We start from the raw sequence: 19550 nt of genomic DNA, 5'->3' as shown, positions 1-19550 counted from the left end.
TTGCGCACTCTAGAGGCTTAAGAATTCAAGACCCAAGATCGGTTTATATGGCAGCTATATCAAAACATGGATCGATATGGCCCATTTACAATACCAACCGACCTACACTAATAAGAAGTATTTGTGCAGAATTTCAAGCGGCTAGCTTTACTCCTTCGGAAGTTAGAGTGCTTTCGACAGACAGACGGACGGACGGACGGACGGACAGACGGACAGACGGACAGACGGACGGACATGGCTAGATCGACATAAAATTTCACGACGATCAAGAATATATATACTTTATGGGGTCTCAGACGAATATTTCGAGTAGTTACAATCAGAATGACGAAATTAGTATACCCCCCATCTTATGGTGGAGGGTATAAAAAGGATATAAGAAAAGATTTGCTCTGCTATTAGAGCGATATCAAGATATGGTCCGGTTTGGACCACAATTAAATTATATGTTGGAGACCTGTGTAAAATGTCAGCGAATTCGAATAAGAATTGCGCCCTTTGTGGGCTCAAGAAGTAAAATAGAGAGATCGATTTATATGGGAGCTGTATCGGGCTATATACCGATTTAGATCATATAAAACACGTATGTTGATGGTCATGAGAGGATCCGAAATTTCTAAATTAAAAATTTCAGGCAAATCGGATAATAATTGCGACCTCTAGAGGCTCAAGAAGTCAAGATCCCAGATCGGTTTATATGGCAGCTATATCAGGTTATGAACCGATTTGGCACAGTTGTTGGATATCATAACCAAATACTACGTGCCAAAATTCATTCAAATTGGATAAGAATTGCGACCTCTACAGGCTCAAGAAGTCAAAACCCCCGATCGGTGTATATGGCAGCTATGGTGGAGGGTATAAAAAGGATATAATAAAAGATTTGCTCTGCTATTAGAGCGATATCAAGATATTGTCCGGTTTGGACCACAATTAAATCACATGTTGGAGAACTGTGTAAAATGTCAGCCAATTCGAATAAGAATTGCGCCCTTTGGGGGCTCAAGAAGTAAAATAGAGAGATCGATTTTTATGGGAGCTGTATTGGGCTATAAACCGATTCAGACCATAATAAACACGTTTGTTGATGGTCACGAGAGGATCCATAGTACAACATTTCAGGCAAATCGGATAATAATAGCGACCACTAGAGGCTCAAGAAATCAAGATCCCAGATCGGTTTATATGGCAGCTATATCAGGTTATGAGCCGATTTGAACCTTATATGGCACAATTGTTGAAGGTGAGAATAAAATACTTCATGAAAAATTTCTGCCAAATCGGATAGGAATTGCGCCCTCTAGAAGCTAAAGAAGTCAAGTCCCCAGATCTGTTTATATTACATCTATATCAGGTTATAAACCGATTTGAACCACACTTGGCAGAGTTGTTGGATATCATAACAAAACACTTCGTGCAAAAATGCATTCAAATCGGCTAAAAATTGCGCTCTCTAGAGGCTCAAGAAGTCAAGACCCAAGATCGGTTTATATGGCAGCTATATCAAAACATGGACCGATATGGCCCATTTACAATACCAACCGACCTACACTAATAAGAAGTATTTTTGTGCAAAATTTCAAGCGGCTAGCTTTACTCCTTCGGAAGTTAGCGTGCTTTCGACAGACAGACGGACGGACGGACGGACGGACATGGCTAGATCGACATAAAAGTATATATACTTTATGTGGTCTCAGACGAATATTTCGAGTAGTTACAAACAGAATGACAAAATTAGTGTACCCCCCATCCTATGGTGGAGGGTATACAAAGGTATATTTGATTAAAGTTCATTCTAAGTTTTATTAAAAATGCATTTACTTTCTTTTAAAAAATCCGCAATTACTTTTTGGGCAACCCAATATATTAATTTATATAGCCAAATGATCAAATACAAGTTCTTCGTATATATAACAAAATCTTGCCTTCTCTATACTCATTTTAGGTTTCCTGGATACGACATCGAGACATGCATATCCTTACAGTTGGTACATATACCTATACCACGGATTTACGGTTTCAAGCTATACGTCACGCGGAAACTGATGATTGGACGTTGCAAATTAAATGGGCCCAAAAACGTGATGCCGGTGTCTATGAATGCCAAATATCAACACAGCCGGTGCACAGTTATTTTGTGGATCTAAATGTTGTGGGTAAGTTGACCGAAACCCATATGAAGTCTGCTAAGCCAATTTAGGGGTTGCTGGAAGCTGGCGCTTAATCAAGGGATACATACGCAATGCCATAAAATAGACATAAACAAGAAAAAGCGAGCGTAGTTCGACCAGGCTGAATCTTATATATCCTCCACCGTGGAAAGCATTTGTCAAGTATATTATTGACTTTTTGAAATATATATTGACCGATATGGACCGAACTTGTTAAGTATGTTGGATGTCATAGAAAAACACCACCTTCAAATTGAGTAATAATTGCGTCCTTCAGAGTCTCAGAAAGTTAAATTGGGAGTTCGGTTTATATAGCAGCTATATCATGTCATCGATTTTTTTAGACCTTACTTGGAACAGTTGTTGGAAGTCATGGAAAATCGATATATCCAACACTTCAACCATATTGAATAAGAAGTGCATCCCCTAGAAGTTCAAGAAGTCAACACCCAAGATCGGATTATATGGCAGCTATATCAAAACATGAACCGATTTGGCCCATTTACAATCCCAACCAATTTCCACTAATAGGAAGTATTTTTGCAAAATTTCAAGCGCCTATCTTTACTCCTTCGACAGTAAGAGTGCTTTCGTCAGACAGACGGTCGGACGGACTGACAAGGCTAGATCGACTTAAAATGTCATGATGATCATAAATATATATATGTATATCTTATTGGATCTTCCAGGCATATCTCGAGGCATTACAAAAGGAATGACGAAATTAGTATACTTCCATCCTTTGTTGGAGGGTATAAAAAAAGAACAAGCAAAAGCATGCTAAGTTCGTTCGGCCCGAACCTTATATACCCTCCACCATGCATCACATTTTTCGAAGGATAAAATAAAAGAATTGCTATATTATTGGAGCTAAAGGGTGATTTTTTTGAGGTTAGGATTTTCATGCATTAGTATTTGACAGATCACGTGGGATTTCAGACATGGTGTCAAAGAGAAAGATGCTCAGTATGCTTTGACATTTCATCATGAATAGACTTACTAACGAGCAACGCTTGCAAATCATTGAATTTTATTACCAAAATCAGTGTTCGGTTCGAAATGTGTTCAAATTTTGACAAATTTTGTTCAGCGATGAGGCTCATTTCTGGTTGAATGGCTACGTAAATAAGCAAAATTGCCGCATTTGGAGTGAAGAGCAACCAGAAGCCGTTCAAGAACTGGCCATGCATCCCGAAAAATGCACTGTTTGGTGTGGTTTGTACGCTGGTGGAATCATTGCACCGTATTTTTTCAAAGATGCTGTTGGACGCAACGTTACGGTGAATGAACACATTTCGAACCGAACACTGATTTTGGTAATAAAATTCAATGATTTGCAAGCGTTGCTCGTTAGTAAGTCTATTCATGATGAAATGTCAAAGCATACTGAGCATCTTTCTCTTTGACACCATGTCTGAAATCCCACGTGATCTGTCAAATACTAATGCATGAAAATCCTAACCTCAAAAAAATCACCCTTTATATGAAGTTATATATGCAGCGACCTAAAATGTCATGACGGTTAAGAATATATTTACTTTATGGGGTCTTAGACGAATATTTCGAGGCATTACAAACAGAATGACGAAATTAGTAAACCCCCATCTAATGGTGGAGGGTATTAAAAAGAGGAATAAAAATTGTTAGTCCGATTTTTATATGATAACAAACAAGTAAAAAGGAGATATCGGTCTATATGCAAATCTTGATCGATAGACCAAAGTGCAGAAATATGTGGAGGGGCTTAACAAAACTCTCTGTCCCAAATTTCGGTAACATCGGGTAATAAATGTGCCTTTTATGGGCCCAAAACATTAAATCGAGAGATCGGTCGATATGGCAGATATATCCAAATCTGATCCGATCAATACCAAATTGAAGAAAGATGTCCAGGGGCAACTCTCTGTTCCAAATTTCAGCAAAATCGGATAATTAATGCGGCTTTTGTGGGCCGAAGACCCTATATCGGATGATCGGTCAACAAGACAGCTATATCCAAATCTGGACCGATCTGGGCCAAATTGAAGAAGGATGTCAAAGGGTCTTACACAACTCACTGTACCAATTTTCAGCAAAATCGGATAATAAATGTGGTTTTTATTGGCCTAAGACCTTAAATCGGCCGATCGGTCTATATGGCAGCTATATCCAAATCTGAATCGATCTGGGATGTCGAAGGGTCTAACACAACTCACTGTCCCAAATTTCAGCAAAATCGGATAATAAATGTGGTTTTTGCTGGCCTAAGACCTTGAATTGGCGGATCGGTCTATATGGGGGCTATATCAAAATATGGTCCGACATAGCCCATCTTCGAACTTAACTTGCTTATGGACAAAACAACAATCTGTGCAAAGTCTCAGCTCAATATCTCAATTTTGAAAGACGAAAGCGTGATTTTAACAGACAGACGGACATGTCTAGATCGTCTTAGATTTTTACGCTGAATATATATACTTTACTAGCTGACCCGGGCCCGCTCCGCTGCGCCTTCTTTTACTTTATATGAAACATTTTCCTTGGAATATTTATTTCGACAATTAAAGATCTTTTAGTGAAATACCATGCTAACTTGACTAACAGTTTAACAATATATGTGCTTTTATCTGAATTCCATATGATCTTTATTGGTCTACGAATTTAAATTTGGATATAAGGTGAACTCCATTCTTAAAATACTTTATTTCAGCCCGATATTCTCATGATGTCTGTTTTAGGGGTGTTTTCGGGAGAGAGGTGGTCCCCCAGTTACTTGGCCCTGAAAAAATATCAGCATAGCCCCATATTGCCATTGGCTTAAGAGGAGTTTACATGATGAGGCGTCCCCCAAACACATGGCCCCAAAATAAGTTATCAAATTCGTTTTCTAATCTCAAATACCTTTCATTTGAGCCACATATTGGCATGGTCGAAAAACTTTTTTCCCGTGGGGGTGTTTTGGGAAAGGCGTGATGCCCTAAATACATGGTCCTAAATTTAGATATCAAATTTGTTTTCTACTCCCAAATACCTTTATTTGAGCCCCATATTGCGATTGATCAGTAAAAAATTGCTTTTTGTGGGGTATTTTGGGAAAGGGGTCCCGAAATGGATATAAATTCTTGCTTTACCCGCAATTCCTTCCATTTAAGCTTCACATTAACATGGTTGGTAAATATGCCCGATTTAGGGGTGTTTTTGGGATTGGGGTGGTCCTCCAAACGGCTGAGCGCGGAAAATATATCAGCAACGTGCTCTATTGTCATATTTCTATATATAATTTATTTGAAACCCATATTGCCATTGCCCTTAAAATTGGATATCAAATTCGTTTTCAAATCTTATTTAAACTCCTTATAGCAAAAGTCAGCAAATATGTCAGGTTTGGGGTATTAGACCTAAAAACTATGAATATTTAGTCCCACTCTCTTTAAGACCCAAATTGTCTCGGTGAGCAAATATGTCCTATTTGGGAGTTGTTATGATGGTGGGACGTCTTCTAAACAGTTGGCCCCTAGTGTTGGTATCAGATACGTGGTCTACTCCCACATAGATTTAATTTGAGCCCTATATATCCATAGTCGGCAAATATGACCGGTTTGGGGTGTGTTTTGTGGGGATGGGCGGATACTCCGTGAGTTGGCCTTGAAAATATATATCGGATTCGTTTTCCTCTTTAAAAACCCTCATATTTGAGCCTCATATTGCAATAGTTAGCAAATATTTACTATTTGGGTGGTGTTGTGGGGTGAGGTGGCCCATTGACACTTTTCCCGAATATTGATATCAAATTCGTGCTTTACTCCCGAACACCTTTCATTTGAGCCCCATATAGCTATGGTCGTAAATTTGTTCCCTTTGGGGGAAGTTTTTGGTGATAGAGGGCCCCCCAAACACTTGGTCCCATATTTGTATATCAGATTCGTATTATACATTCAAATACCTTTTATGTAAGCCCAATTTTCTCATGGTCAGTAAATAAGTCCTGTTTGGGAATGTTTGGGAAAGTGGTGGACCCCCAGAAACGTGGCCCACATTTGGATATCAGATTCGTATTTTACCTCGCAAATACCTTTCATTTTATCCCATATTGCCATTGTCGGTAAATATATCCGATTTAGGGGGTGTTTTGGGAGTTGGGGTGGTCCCCCTAGTCCGACAATTGGATATCAGATACGTTTTCTTATCCTAAATACCTTTCATTTGAGTCCCATATTGTCATGATTGGTCTAAATATATGTTTGGTAGGTTTTAGGGTGGGCCAGCCCCTTAGGTACCCCATCCGAAATTTGGATACCATATTGTTATTTTTAGGGTGCTATATGAAAGCACAGCAAAATTTCGCTTAAAATCGCAAAACCCATCTCCGAGATCTGGCGTTTCTGAAAATAGGGTAAGTGGGAGGGGTCCCGCCCCCCTTCAGATATCAAAAAATATATGTACCCTATTTTCACCACGGAGTCATTATGCACCATCTGTGTAAATTTCAAGAAAATCGGTTCAGCCGTTTCTGAGTCTATAAGGAACACACAAACATACAAACAAACAAAAATTGATTTTTATACCCTCCACCGTAGGATGGGGGGGGGGTATACTAATTTCGTCATTCCGTTTGTAACTACTCAAAATATTCGTCTGAGACCCATAAAGTATATATATTCTTGATCGTCGCGACATTTTATGTCGATCTATCCATGTCCGTCCGTCTGTCTGTCGAAAGCACGCTAACTTCCGAAGGAGTGAAGCTAGCCGCTCGAAATTTTGCACAAGTAGTTCTTATTAGTGTTGGTCGGGTTGGTATTGTAAATGGGCCATATCGGTCCATGTTTTGATAAAGCTGCCATATAAACCGGTCTTGGGTCTTGACTTCTTGAGCCTCTAGAAGGCGCAATTCTTATCCGATTGGATGAAATTTTGTACGACGTGTTTTGTTATGATATCCAACAACTGTGCCAAGTATAGTTCAAATCGGTTCATAATCTGGTATAGCTGTCATATAAACCGATCTTGGATCTTGACTTTGTTGAGCCTCTAGAGGGCGCAATTCTTATCCGATTTTTTTGAAATTGTGCACGTAGTGTTTCGTATCACTTTCAACAACTACGCTAAGTATGGTTTAAATCGGTCCCCACCGAAGGATGGGGGTATATTCATTTTGTCATTCCGTTTGCAACACACCGAAATATCCATTTCCGACCCTATCTTAACAAGTAAGAGCGCGCTAAGTTCGGCCGGGCCGAATCTTACATACCCTCCACCATGGATCGCATTTGCCGAGTTCTTCTCCCGGCATCTCTTCTTAGGCAAAAAAGGATATAAGAAAAGATTTGCTCTGCTATTATTATATTATTACATGTTGGAGACCTGTGTAAAATGTCAGCCAATTCGAATAAGAATTGCGCCCTTTGGGGGCTCAAGAAGTAAAATAGAGAGATCGATTTATATGGGAGCTGTATCAGGCTATAGACCGATTCAGATCATAATAAACACGTATGATGATGGTCATCCGTCGTACAAAATTTCAGCAAAATCGGATAAGAATTGCGCACTCTAGAGGCTCAGAAGTCAAGACCCAAGATCGGTTTATATGACAGCTATATCAGGTTATGGACCGATTTGAACCATACTAGGCATATTTATTGGATATCATAACAAAACACGTCGTGCAAAATTTCATTCCAATCGGATAAGAATTTGCGCACTCTAGAGGCTCAAGAAGTCAAGACCCAAGATCGGTTGATATGGCAGCTATATCAGGTTATGGACCGATTTGAACTATACTTGGCACAGTTGTTGGATGTCATAACAAAATACGTCGTGCAAAATTTCATTCCAATCGGATAAGAATTGCGCACTCTAGAGGCTCAAGAAGTCAAGACCCAAGATCGGTTTATATGGCAGCTATATCAGGTTATGGACCGATTTGAACCATACTTAGCACATTTATTGGCTATCATAACAAAACACGTCGTGCAAAATTTCATTCCAATAGGTTAAGAATTGCGCACTCTAGAGGCTCAAGAAGTCAAGACCCACGATCGGTTTATATGGCAGCTATATCAGGTTATGGACCGATTTGAACTATACATAGCACATTTATTGGATATCATAACAAAACACGTCGTGCAAAATTTCATTCCAATAGGATAAGAATTGCGCACTCTAGAGGCTCAAGAAGTCAAGACCCAAGATCGGTTTATATGGCAGCTATATCAAAACATCGACCTATTTGATTCATACTCGGCAAGGTTGTTGGATATCATAACAAAACACGTCGTGCAAAACTTCATTCCAATCGGATAAGAATTGCGCACTCTAGAGACTCAACAAGTCAAGACCCAAGATCGGTTTATATGGCAGCTATATCAAAACATGGACCGATATGGCCAATTTGCAATACCAACCGACCTACACTAATAAGAAGTATTTGTGCAAAATTTCAAGCGGCTAGCTTTACTCCTTCGGAAGTTAGCGTGCTTTCGACAGACAGACGGACGGACGGACGGACAGACGGACGGACATGGCTAGATCGACATAAAATTTCACGACGATCAAGAATATATATACTTTATGGCATCTCAGACGAATATTTCGAGTAGTTACAAACAGAATGACGAAAATAGTATATCCCCCATCTTATGGTGGAGGGTATAAAAAGTTCTTCCTGCCAAATTCGAGAGAACCGGTTAATTAATGACAATTTAATGGCATTATTTCTGCAAATCGGACAAACATATATATGGGTGCGATATTCAAATCTGAACCGATTTCAAGCAAACTTCTTAGATATTGTGGCAATTTTCGTGGAAGGTGTTTTAGAAAATTTTGGGAAGATTGGTCAATAAATGCGCTTGCAATAGCTCTAGGGGTGAAAATCGGCCTATATGTAAATCTGAACCGATTTCTATGAAATTTACCAATAATGTCGAGAGTCATAAGATAATCATTCCTGCCAAGTTTCGAGAGAATCAATTAACAAATGACTTTTTCATTGCATTATTACTGTAAATCGGACGAACATTTATATTGGAGCTATATCCAAATTCTAACCGATTTTTATACCCTCCACCATAAGATGGGGTGTATACTAATTTCGTCATTCTGATTGTAACTACTCGAAATATTCGTCTGAGACCCCATAAAGTATATATATTCTTGATCGTCGTGAAATTTTATGTCGATCTAGCCATGTCCGTCCGTCTTTCCGTCCGTCCGTCTGTCTGTCGAAAGCACGCTAACTTCTGAAGGAGTAAAGCTAGCCGCTTGAAATTTTGCACATATACTTCTTATTAGTGTAGGTCGGTTGGTATTGTAAATGGGCCATATCGGTCCATGTTTTGATATAGCTGCCATATAAACCGATCTTGGGTCTTGACTTCTTGAGCCTCTAGAGTGCGCAATTCTTATCCGATTAGAATGAAATTTTGCACGACGTGTTTTGTTACGATATCCAACAACTGTGCCGAGTATGGTTCAAATCGGTCCATAACCTTATATAGCTGTCATATAAACCGATCTTGGGTCTTGACTTCTTGAGCCTCTAGAGTGCGCAATTCATATCCGATTGGAATGAAATTTTGCACGACGTGTTTTTTTGCGATATCCAACAGTTGTGTAAAGTATGGTTCAAATCGGTCTATAACCTTATATAGCTGTCATATAAATCGATCTTGGGTCTTGACTTTTTGAACCTCTAGAGGGCGCAATTCTTATCCAACTTGAATGAATTTTGGCACGTAGTATTTTGTTATGATATCCAACAACTTTGCCAAATATGGTTCAAATCCGTTCATTACCTGATATAGCTGTCATATAAACAGATGTGAGGACTTGACTTCTTGAGCTTCTAGAGGGCGCAATTCCTATCCGATTTGGCTGAAATTTCGCAAGACGTTTTTTATTGTTACTTTCAACAACTATGTCAAATAAAGTACAAGTCGGTTCATAACCTGATATAGGTGCCATATAAACCGATCTGGGATCTTGACTTCTTGAGCCTCTAGATGTCGCAATTATTATCCGATTTGCCTGAAATTTTGTACTACAGATCCTCTCATGACTATCAACATATGTGTTTATGATGGTCTGAATCTGTCTATAGCCCGATACAGCTCCCATATAAATCGATCTATCTATTTTACTTCTTGAGCCCACAACGGGCGCAATTCTTATTCGAATTGGCTGACATTTTACACAGGTCTCCAACATATAATTTAATTGTGGTCCAAACCGGACCATATCTTGATATCGCTCTAATACAGGGCAAATATTTTCTTATATCCTTTTTTTGCCTAAGAAGAGATGCCGGGAAAAAAACTCGACAAATGCGATCCATGGTGGAGGGTATATAAGATTCGGCCCGGCCGAACTTAGCACGCTTTTACTTGTTCTTAATTTCAATAGGTTTCGTCGCTAGGCCGAAAAACATGCCTGTACCAAATTGAAGACGATTGGATGAAAATTGCGACCTGTAGTTTGTGCACAAATTAACATGGGCAGAGGGACGGACAGACAGACGGACATAGCTTAAACGAATCAGAAAGTGATTCTGAGTCGGTCGGTATACTTATCAATGGGCCTATCTCTCTTCCTTTTGGGTGTTACAAGCAAATGCAAGTTATAATACCCTGTACCACAGTAGTGGTGTAGGGTATAATGAATATACCCCATTCTTTGGTGGTTGGTATAAAAAGGCATTAAGTCCGGTCGGTCAAAACGTTGGAAATTCGCCACCCTGGATATGTATATATTTTAAACACTAAGGCGATTTTACTATGCCCGTGTGTCTGTCCGTCTGTTGTCATCTCACTACAGCCTTGAAAAGTTGATTTATTGAGCTGAAATTCGGCATAAATACATATTTTTGCTGCACGCATGTTAAGTTATTGAACGGGCAAAATCCGACTATATTTGGATATAGCTACTATATAGACCGATCTGTCGATTAAGGGTCTGAAACCAATAAAAGCTGTATTTATTAACCAAATCGCTGAAATTTGAAACCGTGAGTTGTTTTAAGCTTCCCGATTTTCGACTAAAATATGATTCAGTTCGGACTATATTTAGATATAGCTGCCATGTTGACTGATCTGCCGGTTAAGGGTCTGTAGCCCGTAAGAGCTGCATATATTTTCCAAAATTAGCTGAAATTTGAAATACTGAGTTGTTATAAGCCTCTCGACCTCCGACCTGAATATGGTTCAGATCGGACTATATTTAGATATAGCTGCCATATGGTTCGTTCTGCCGATTAAGAGTCTGAAGCCCAAAAAAGCTGCATTTGACATCCGATTTTTCTGCAACTTGAAACAGCGAGTGGTATTTAGACTTCCGACATCCGACCCAAACATGGTTGAGGTCGGATTAAATTTAGATATAGCTGGTCCACAAACATAGTATCTAAATTCCATAAAAGACGAATTTATTATCCGATTTTTTTGGAATTTGACACAGTGACTTGTATTAAGCCTTGCATCATATTTCATATCGGACGATAGTTAGGTATAGCTGTCATATAGACCGACTTTCTAATTTATATTTAATTTAATTCCATTGAAGGCGGATTTATTTCCCAGACCAGACCAGCCCCTGTTTAAATATAATTATGGATATGGTAGTGTAGTTATAATAAAACTAATATATCCATGGTGGTGGGTATCCAAAGTCCGACACGACCGAACTTAAAACGTTTTTACTTGTTATAGTCCGAGCGGCGCACAGTGGGAGAAAACCGAAAAACTAGTAACAAATATACCATGTGAGAACGGGTTGAGATATCTCTTTGAAATGTTAAATGGTTAGAGCCGAACCACAAATTCTTTCGTAAATTGCAAAACACAAAGCCAATGTCAGCCAAAATGTCAACAAATAAAAATTAAACTCTCAAGAGGCGCCCAGACAACTTTAATCCTTAATCCTTAAATTTTGCACAAACGACATCACTTCGGCTCTAACCATTTCAAATTTCAAAGAGATGTCACTACCCGTTCTCACACGGTATATTTTGAACAATAGTTTTTTTCGGATTTTCTGCTACTGTGCGGCGTGCCGCAGTGCGATAACATTTTGAGGAAAAGTTTTTACATGTCATACAGTGCACCACAAATGTCGCCAGGGTCAGGAGGGGATAACCACCGCTGAAAATTTGCCCTACGTTGGCTTTCATACAGACCGTTTGGTGGCCTACATATAGGCCGTCCCAATGACCGATCGCTCGATTAAGGTTCATTAACCCATCTAGGGCCCATCGGTCTTATGTGGAAACAAGAGCATACATTAGTAATCGTTAATCGTAAATTGATACACTGTTTATGGTAAAGACCTTATATTGGGAGTTCGGCCACACTCGGCGTGGATACTGAAATGCTTAGAACAGGTCCTTGTGCCAAATTTAAGCAAAATCATTTGATAAATACGCCTTTTATGGGCTCATAAATTTATATAGGATGATCGCTATATATGACAGCTATGTTCAAATATAGACTGATTGCAACCATATCCGACACGTATGACTTAACTTGACTTACATAGCTAGCATATAAAGCAATGAAAAGAAGACAACGCAACATGAATAGATTTACATCGCTTTACTGGCAGCATTCAGTTTTTGTTTTGTTTCTGATGCATTAACTACGCTTTTTCGTTGCCACAGTCAAACAACAGCATTTAACTAACTGCAATATAAGAAAAGAATTTCTATTTATTTGGTACCCTTTCTATTTTTTTACATTTTTATATTTTATCGATAGGGACACTATAGGTATTAAATGAAAGATATTTAACTGAATGGAACGATTTTTATATAAAACTCATGGCCTCAAGTGTCAGTGGGGTCGCGAATTTTACCAGAACACATCGTGGTGTGTGCCCAAAATTCGGCACTGCCGAACTTTGCATAATTTTAGTTGCTTATTACTAATCTTCATAAAAAAAAATTAAATTTACTTTGTTTAAAATAATTTCTACATTTCTAGTGCCAACGGCAACCATTCAAGGCGGACCCGATTTTCATGTGGACAAAGGAAGTACCATCAATCTAACATGTACCGTAAAATTCAGTCTGGAGCCTCCAGCCTACATATTTTGGTATCACCATGAAGAGGTAAATAGGCATTGAATAAAACGCCATGTGATTATAAACATTATCCCTTTAAAATTTCCCCAGAAGACCCGGGAACTTTTGGCCCAATATAATTGCAAATTTTTTAAGCTATCTAAATCAATATTTCGATTAAAAATATGTTCACAAATGTCTTCATAACTCACAAAATACGAGGTCATACTCGGAAGAATATCAAACATGTAAGAGCGTGCTAAGTTCGGCCGGGATGAATCTTATATGCCCTCCACCATGGATCGCATTTGTCGAGTTCTATGAGCGGTATCTCGTTTTAGGCAAACAAAGAATATTGAATATGAACTGTTATGCTATTGGAGCTTTATCAAGTTATAGTCTGATTCGGACCATAACATTTCAGTGTAACATTTCAGTTCATTCGGATAAGAATTTCGCCTTGTAGGGGCTCAAGAAGCAAAATCGGGAGATAGGTTTATGTGGGAGCTGTATCAAGCTATTGATCGATTCAGACCATATTAGACACGTATGTTGAAAGTCATGAGAGAAACCGTTGCACAAAATGTCTGCCAAATCGGATGAGAATTGTGTCCTCTAGAGACTCAAGAAGTCAAGATCCCAGATCGGTTTATATGGCAGCTATATCAGGTTATGTACCGATTTGCGCCGTACTTAGCAAAGTTATTGGAAGTTATAACAAAACACCTCATGCAAAATTTCCAAACCAAATCGAATAAGAATTGCGCGCTCTAGAGGCTCAAGATCAAGACCCAAGATCGGTTTATATGGCAACTATATCAAATTATTGACCAATTTGCTTTCGACAGACAGAAGGACGGACATGGCTAGATCGACTTAAAATTAAATGACGATCAACAGACTCAGACGCATATTTCGAGATGTTACAATCACAATGACTAAATTAGTATACCCCCATCCTATGATGGAGGGTATAAAAATAATTATGTCAGTCGAATATCTCTCAGCTTCTCAAGCCCTATAAAGTACATCCTTTTTTTGCCAAAGATCTATTGGCACAAAAAAAGCTTCTGTTTTATAGGGCTTGAGAAGCACTTTCCAACAAATAACGAAATTTTAGAAATTAAGCCACAAATGAAAACTTTGCAACGCAGACAAAATTGGTAGGGGATGACTTTATCAGAGGGTTCACGAATGTGGCCTAGACTCAAATTTTGGATATCGTTGTTAGACGCTCTATATATATCAAATTTCATAAAGATGTTTCATTTCGTTCAAAAATGGCAGACTGATTTTCACATATTTTAACTCTTTTGATTGTAAGATTTGTCGAGAATGTATAGGAAAATCACCGCGATGTCCACATTGAGTACTCAATTTTGAGCATTATACAGGCATGGTCAGGAAATAATTCCCGTTAAGGGGTGCTGAAACGGTCTTTCAGATCTTTTGCGCAATGAGGGTATCATATTTCTACTCTACTCCAAATACCTTTCATTTGAGCCTTATATTGCTATGGTCGGTATAGATGTCCGGTATGCATGTATTTTTGGGGGTAAGGTGGACTCCCATATATCATATTCAATTCAATTCAATTCAATTCAATTCACTTTATTAATAATCTCAAAGCCATTTTGGCCAAATTGATTACAAAGAAATATATAATGGCACAATATAACTAAATACTTATATCTACAAACGTATATAAATTAAAAATATTTTACTACTCTATCATGGATTTGGATTGTTTCCCCCATAAACATATCACTTAATTCTTTACCCATTATCAACAGTCAAGACGATAAAAGAGTTAGCATTTTCATTTTAAAGTTAGAAATTGAAAGTTCAAAGTGTCTTTCAGAGTATGGTAAAAAAGTATTCCAGATGCGACAAACTCGTACTTGAAAGGAACGTTGCATGATTAAGGAATTAAACCGTGGACAAATTAGAGAATGGGATCTTGAAGAAAGTCCAAAAGAGAAAAGAGTTGTCAAATATGTAGGAAAACCAAGCTTTGTTGCCTTATAAAACATAATAATTACACGTAGCTTTATAAAATTGCTGAAAGTGCAGCCCAAAAAGTCAAAAACATATGGAGTTACATGATCGTACGCATGCAGCCCATAAACATATCGGATAACTCTGTTAAAATATCTCTCTAAACGTATAATGTTAGAAGCACTTGTTCCAGAATATACTTCAATGCCATAAGATATCAAAGGCATCAGAAGAGAACGTGCTAACAGCTTACGTATTTTTAGTGGCATATATCCGTTAATGCTGTAAAGTTTGCGTAGACCGAAAGTTAAATTTGACAAAACCTTATTAATGTGGACATCGAAACTTAGTCTATTATCTATATAGAAACCCAATGTCTTTATCGAGCTGACATATTCCAGCATTTCATTCCTTATTACAACACCTGGAATATAACTTCCACTATAGTTAAAAACCATTGCCTTAGATTTTAATATATTTAGAACTATAAAATTATCAGCACACCAAGTCTCAATATTATTCAATGTGGTCTGAAGTCTTGCTATCAGTTCCCTAGTATTATCTCTTCCTGCAGACACAAGCAATTGAAAATCGTCGGCATACATGTGTCCAACAACGCCATGTAAAGTATCGAATATATCATTGACATACATACTAAAAAATAAAGGTCCCAATACTGACCCTTGAGGTACCCCCCTGACAACTTCTCTTGTTGAAGACAAAGCATTACCAGCTTGTACAAATTGTCTACGAGAGGAAAGAAATGATGCAATAAGCGAACAAGCTGTTTTGGAAAAGGAAAAAATTGAAAATAATTTGTTCAACAAGAGTTCATGACAGACGGATTCAAAGGCTCTACTCAAGTCCAAAGTTACTAAGATCGAAACAGATTTATTATCAATATTCCTTCTCACTTCATCCATTAAACTTGCCATCAGTGTTGTTGTGCTAAAGTGTCTCTTAAAGCCAGATTGAAAATTTGAAAATAATCTTGTTACAGTTTGACTAGCAACAATCTGTCTATTCAATAAAATCTCAAAGATCTTGGAGAACACCGGTAGAATGCTAATGGGCCTAAAGTCGCTTGGCGTTGTCGGTCTGCTAATTTTTGGTATGGGCACTACCCTTGCAATTTTCCAAGCATCTGGATAGGAGGAAGTCATCAGTATATTATTGAATAAGTGTACAATTAATCTTGAAATGAGAGGAAATATCAATCTTAAAAATCTTATTGGAACCCCATCAACTCCAACAGCGTTAGATTTAATTGAATTCAACGCATTCCACACATCTGTCTCATCCACTGGATGAAAATCAAATTCATTTAGCGGCCTCTCACCACTATAATTAACATGCATTAACCTTGGGGCACCACTAGGTGGCGGTAACAAAAAGTGAATATTACATCCCTCAACGTCCACATCATTATCAGCAAGATTACGTGAACTATTGCCGTTCGCACCTAAGTTCTTAAGTTGTTTCCATGTTTGGGACTGCGTAGTAGATTGAAATAATTCGGTAAAAAATATGCCTCTACGTTTCCGTATTATACGTTTGGCTCTATTCCTGTATTTACAATACACACGCCAACGTCCTTCGGTTCTATCTTCCAAAAAACCTCTAAAGGCCAAATCTCTTTGCTCTTGTGCGCTTTGGATTTCGAAAGCCCTCATCCAGTTAGCTGTTTGTTTCTTCTTATACAGCTTCTGGGGGATATGCCTATCATATAATTCCAATACCAACGCATTCATAAAGACAGTCTGATAATTTACATCAGTTGTACTATACATTCCACTCAGATCCATCATATTCACATCTCTAGCGCAATTTTCAAAATTAAACGAGCTATAGTCCCTAATGAATCTTGACTCGGTATCGGCGGTGGTTGGAATATTAAGAGATAAACAAATCAAAGCATGGTTGGAATTTAGGGCTGGAAATTGGAACTGCATACTCTTTTCAATTAAACTTGAATTTGACAGTAGATAATAGTCCAATAGAGAACATCTTTGGGAGCCTATGCTGAAATGTGTAGGTGATACATTGTGTATGATATCTAGTCCCATTCTACTACACAATTCTCTCATTCGAATACCATTCTCAAACAAATTTACGTTGAAGTCACCCATAATTACCACCCTTTCATACCTAGCTGTGTACTCTGCCAACAATGTTTCACAACTATCAATTCCACCATGAGGCAAATACAGAACACCAACTAATATTTTAGATTCGCCAGTACCTCCAATTTCAACAAATATACCCTCAGATATACCTTCATCCATAATCTCATACACTACTCTTGATTTAAGCGCGTTGTTAACATATACACAGACACCTCCTCCTCTTTGTACCAACCTATCACTTCTATAAACACGATATCCATCTATGTGAACAGCTGCATCTGAAATTGAAGCATTCAGCCATGTCTCCGATACACCGATGACTTGAAAGATTTTATCTTCAAATAGACTACGTATCTCTTCTAGTTTAGTTGAGTTCGATCTTGGGGCTATGCTTTGTGCGTTTAAGTGTATTGCATTAAAATGAGCTGGATTTAAGTTTAAATTACCAATCTCGTTTTTGTTGATTATGGGTCCAAGATTATCATTAATCATAACATAGGCATAGTGAAAACCCCCAAATCCATGATAAATGCAGAAACCTAAAACTAAATCTTAAAATAATAAAAAGTAACAATGATCTGTACGTATTAACTATCATTCGTTACGATTGCTACTCATTAAAAAAAATAATATTTTAGACAAAAGAAGTGATATTCTGCTATTACACAAGATATTTTAAAAAGATAAGATTCTCTAGCATAGCGATAAAATAATTCCATGAAAGAAACAAAGCTATCATAACTTGGGAAATATATATCTATCATGCCTGTTCCGATTTTCGAAAACGCAAAACGAAAGAATTTCTTTGCCGTATTTCTTGCAAAACTCGAAACGCTGACGCTTGAATTCATACTCTTATCAAAGCTCATATAGTTAGAGCAACCTCAAGTGATTTCAAATCTTAAAAGAAAGCGATTTAGAAAATATAAGCAAAACAATATATTGCGTTTTGCGAATTCGGAAACCAGAACAGGCCTGTATATGTATATTATGCATGAGAAATAAAAATTAATTGATTTGGAAAAACTAAAAATATAATTTATTTATTTGTGGTGATAACAAAATTTTGGAATCTCTAAATCTGGAATTCAAAACAGTTTACAGTCAATTAATGATAAGATAAAATAATGCTTTTCGTTTACATTTTCCTTTAATTTAATTTCTATTTATATATTTATTTTATTTAATTTTTTTTTCTTGTTTTTTTTTTTTCATATTTATTTATTTTATTTTTTTTTTTTTTTTTTTGAAATTAATATTTTAATAGATAAACATATTTCATATTCGAATATGAGAAACCAATAAGTCTATTTACAAGTCTGCCGTTAGCAAGCCCATTCCAAAGCAGCACCAACTGTTTCTAGAGCACCAGCATTTGCAGTAAAGTCATTAATTTGGTCAAATCTCACATTCTTTTCTGATCCATTCGCCAATACCAGCTTAACCTCTGGAACACTTGAATTTTTGATAAAGTATTTGGTAATTTTCTTCTCCTTCAATAGCTTTCTACAAAAATATTGCATATTTGCTGCTATGGGTGTTAGGTGTTCATTTATATACACCCTAGCTTCAATATCAGTATTTATTACATGGTTAAGCTGTAGATTTTTCGTTTTTATATAGTTAGAAAATATCTTATCTCGCTTTCTTACGGAATTAAATTTGACAAGTAATACTTTTTTATTGCGAATCCAAGTGCAAAGGTGGATATCATATGGCTCTAGCTTGACATCCAAAACATTCCCGATTTTGTCCACAACTTCGTATAAATCATCATTTGTTAAGGTTTTTGGAAGGCCACTGACCAATATGTCACATCTGTTAAGCTGTTTACGTATGTGATTATTTTCAACAACTAACTTGTCGATTTTTGAATTCGTTCCTTTCTCAAATGTCTCTATGCGAGACAAACAGTTTTCAATATCACTTTTAATAGAGTTTAGTTGCGGCAATACATTATCCATTAGTAACTTCGACACTTTTTCAATTTTAGTTTCTAGAGCTTCTAATTTGGCTCCTACATTATCTTGCCCAGAAGTATTTTGAGAAGGTAAATTAAAACACTGGCCACATCGATAAAGAAGTGCACCTTGGCTTTTCTTTATAGTCTCTATTAATGCAGCCGTCATGTTGGGTATGCCTTTTGGAGCGCAAGAAATATGAAACATATGACCGCATAAACCACAAACAATGTTAGAGCGGGAACAGTCTTTTTCGCATTCG

The 19550-nt window shown here is 37.5% G+C and overlaps 1 protein-coding gene across 1 annotated transcript in view; it reads left to right on the top strand.

Annotated features, from left to right (window-relative positions):
• Positions 1-19550, top strand: part of LOC106088346 (uncharacterized) — a 331585-nt gene that overhangs the window by 269384 nt on the left and 42651 nt on the right. Inside the window, exons 5-6 of the mRNA XM_059361089.1 lie at positions 1946-2156; positions 13124-13251. Of these exons, the coding sequence (XP_059217072.1) occupies positions 1946-2156; positions 13124-13251 (339 nt within the window). The remainder of the gene's footprint in view (positions 1-1945; positions 2157-13123; positions 13252-19550) is intronic.

The sequence above is a fragment of the Stomoxys calcitrans genome, chromosome 1, assembly GCF_963082655.1.
Source record: "Stomoxys calcitrans chromosome 1, idStoCalc2.1, whole genome shotgun sequence".
Classification (NCBI taxonomy): Eukaryota; Metazoa; Arthropoda; class Insecta; order Diptera; family Muscidae; genus Stomoxys; species Stomoxys calcitrans.
This window is presented reverse-complemented; position numbering and strand designations above follow the sequence as displayed.